At 41.6% G+C, this 1,521-nt stretch overlaps 1 protein-coding gene across 5 annotated transcripts in view; it reads right to left on the bottom strand.

The window, feature by feature from the left end:
* Positions 1-1,521, bottom strand: part of KLHL12 (kelch like family member 12) — a 37,856-nt gene that overhangs the window by 19,393 nt on the left and 16,942 nt on the right. For all 5 annotated transcript variants that reach the window (XM_058430599.1, XM_058430600.1, XM_058430596.1 and 2 more), the window contains one exon: positions 1,152-1,301. In XM_058430599.1, coding sequence (XP_058286582.1) covers positions 1,152-1,301 — 150 coding nt within the window. The remainder of the gene's footprint in view (positions 1-1,151; positions 1,302-1,521) is intronic.

Here is a 1,521-nt window from a genome sequence, read left to right as displayed (position 1 = left end):
CCTGCCTCAGCCTCTCCGAGTAGCTGGGACTACAGGTGCCCGCCACCACGCCCGGCTAATTTTTTGTATTTTTGGTAGAGACAGGGTTTCACCGTGGTCTCGATCTCCTGACCTCGTGATCCGCCCGCCTCGGCCTCCCAAAGTGCTGGGATTACAAGCGTGAGCCACCGCGCCCGGCCAAAGACTTGGTTTTAAAAGCTTTCACATAGTAACTTACTGAATGCTAACAAGAACCTATGAGGAAGGTACTATTATCATCCCTGTTTTACAGATAAGAAAGCTGAGGCACAAATATATTAAGACATCAAATATATTAAGACATATTAAGCTCACAGAGTAAGTGGTGAATTTGGGATTTCAGGCCCGAGTCTGGGTCCAGAGTCTGTGCTCCTAAACACAATGTAAAGAACTAGACACAAGGGATATGTGAATTGGTTGTAAGAGAGACAGAAATCACAAATAGGAGAAAAAGAGTTTGCGATGTGACACTGACCATGCTGCAACTTTTCTAATGTGAACAACTGAAAAACTGTTTGTAGTTAACTAAGAGATCTAGAGCTGGGCCAGCAAGAGGAACTCTCTTGCTGGGTTACCTACATATTATAAATCAATGCTCCCTCGAAGTATGGTCCAGGCAACACAGGTGGTACATAAGGTAAAAATTATGAAAAAGCATCACAGAGAACTTAAGTTGGAGAAACACTTTTATAAATCAACTCAACATGATATGACTAAAGTTGACACTAAAATGCATCAAACTCCTTTCATGCTGGCTTTACCAGAAGTCAAAAATGAAGAGGCTTGCTAAGTGTGGCATAAGGGCAATTTGGAACAATTTATGTTTAATGGAGAAGGGGACAAAGTTTATTATCAGGTGTTTATATAAAACACTCAGGGGCATGTAAAACAAAAAGACAGCAAAACACAAAATTGAACCACAGATTTTCATTTGTGTCAAGAGCCTGACTTGCCAAGAAATTCGCTTTTCTTAGAAATATGCCTGGGGACTACCCAGCACCACTCTCACTGGCATTCCTAGAGAGGCAAAACAAGAGACTCTGTGCCTACATTAAAATAATCAATTCTGAATACGTAACACTAAGGTAAGAGTTTGTCAAGGTTTTGGATCCTGAGAGTGTTGCACTACTTACCTCAGCATCTATTACATCTGTGATATACCTGGGGGTTAGGAGGGGCATCCGCACATACTGTAGCAGGTTAGGCAAGGATTCTTCCCGCTCTTTCTTGGCATGCTTCACCCAGTTGATGACAGCCTCAAAGACTGGCTCTTCAGAATCCACCTGTAAATGTATAATTACACACCGTGAATCCTACTTTTCCAATTAGCTTACCATCTCAAAAAGTAACCACGTTCACTTTCTCCTTCCTGCTTCCCATTGCCCACCACCATTATTTCCCATCTTCTCAGAAATAGCTAGGCTCTTGGGAAAACCATTTTTTTCAGACACAGCTAACAGACCAGAAAAGAATGATAGTCAATTTGGGTAAAAAAAAAAAAAA

The sequence above is a fragment of the Hylobates moloch genome, unplaced genomic scaffold (assembly GCF_009828535.3).
Source record: "Hylobates moloch isolate HMO894 unplaced genomic scaffold, HMol_V3 SCAFFOLD_18, whole genome shotgun sequence".
In the NCBI taxonomy this organism is placed as follows: domain Eukaryota; kingdom Metazoa; phylum Chordata; class Mammalia; order Primates; family Hylobatidae; genus Hylobates; species Hylobates moloch.
Note: the sequence above shows the minus strand (reverse complement) of the source record. Positions and strands in the feature narration are given on the sequence as shown.